At 69.0% G+C, this 364-nt stretch overlaps 1 protein-coding gene across 1 annotated transcript in view; it reads right to left on the bottom strand.

The window, feature by feature from the left end:
* ENPP7 (ectonucleotide pyrophosphatase/phosphodiesterase 7) overlaps positions 1–322 on the bottom strand; it is a 41,690-nt gene extending 41,368 nt beyond the window's left edge. Inside the window, exon 1 of the mRNA XM_035898497.1 lies at positions 274–322. Within this exon, the coding sequence (XP_035754390.1) occupies positions 274–322 (49 nt within the window). The remainder of the gene's footprint in view (positions 1–273) is intronic.
* Between the last annotated feature and the right edge of the window lie 42 nt (positions 323–364).

Genomic DNA, 364 nt, shown 5'->3' with positions numbered 1-364 from the left:
GGGGGGGTGGGGTCTGGATGAGGGGGGAGGAGGAGGAGGAGGAGGAGGAGGAGAGGCTCCCGCTCGGGCTGGCCGGCCTTGGGGAGCGGGCGAAGCCGTGGGGGCAGAGCTGGGCCCCGCTGCTAACGGGCAGAGCCAGGCGAGCGAGCGCGAGCTTGCACAGCTTTCGCTGGGTTTTTCCTCTCCTGAATTCCTGCCTGTCCCCCGGAATTCCATCACGAGACGGGCTCGCTGCCTGGGGAGGGACGGGCAGAGAAGGCTTTTCGGAGTCACCTGGTTTATTGGTGTCGCGGGTGTCGATGCACGGTGCCGCTGCCCGCATGCCGGTGGTGCCCCGGCGGTGTGCGTGCCAGGAGGCTGCACC

Source organism: Egretta garzetta, unplaced genomic scaffold, assembly GCF_000687185.1.
Source record: "Egretta garzetta isolate BGI_Z169 unplaced genomic scaffold, ASM68718v1 scaffold1097, whole genome shotgun sequence".
Classification (NCBI taxonomy): Eukaryota; Metazoa; Chordata; class Aves; order Pelecaniformes; family Ardeidae; genus Egretta; species Egretta garzetta.
This window is presented reverse-complemented; position numbering and strand designations above follow the sequence as displayed.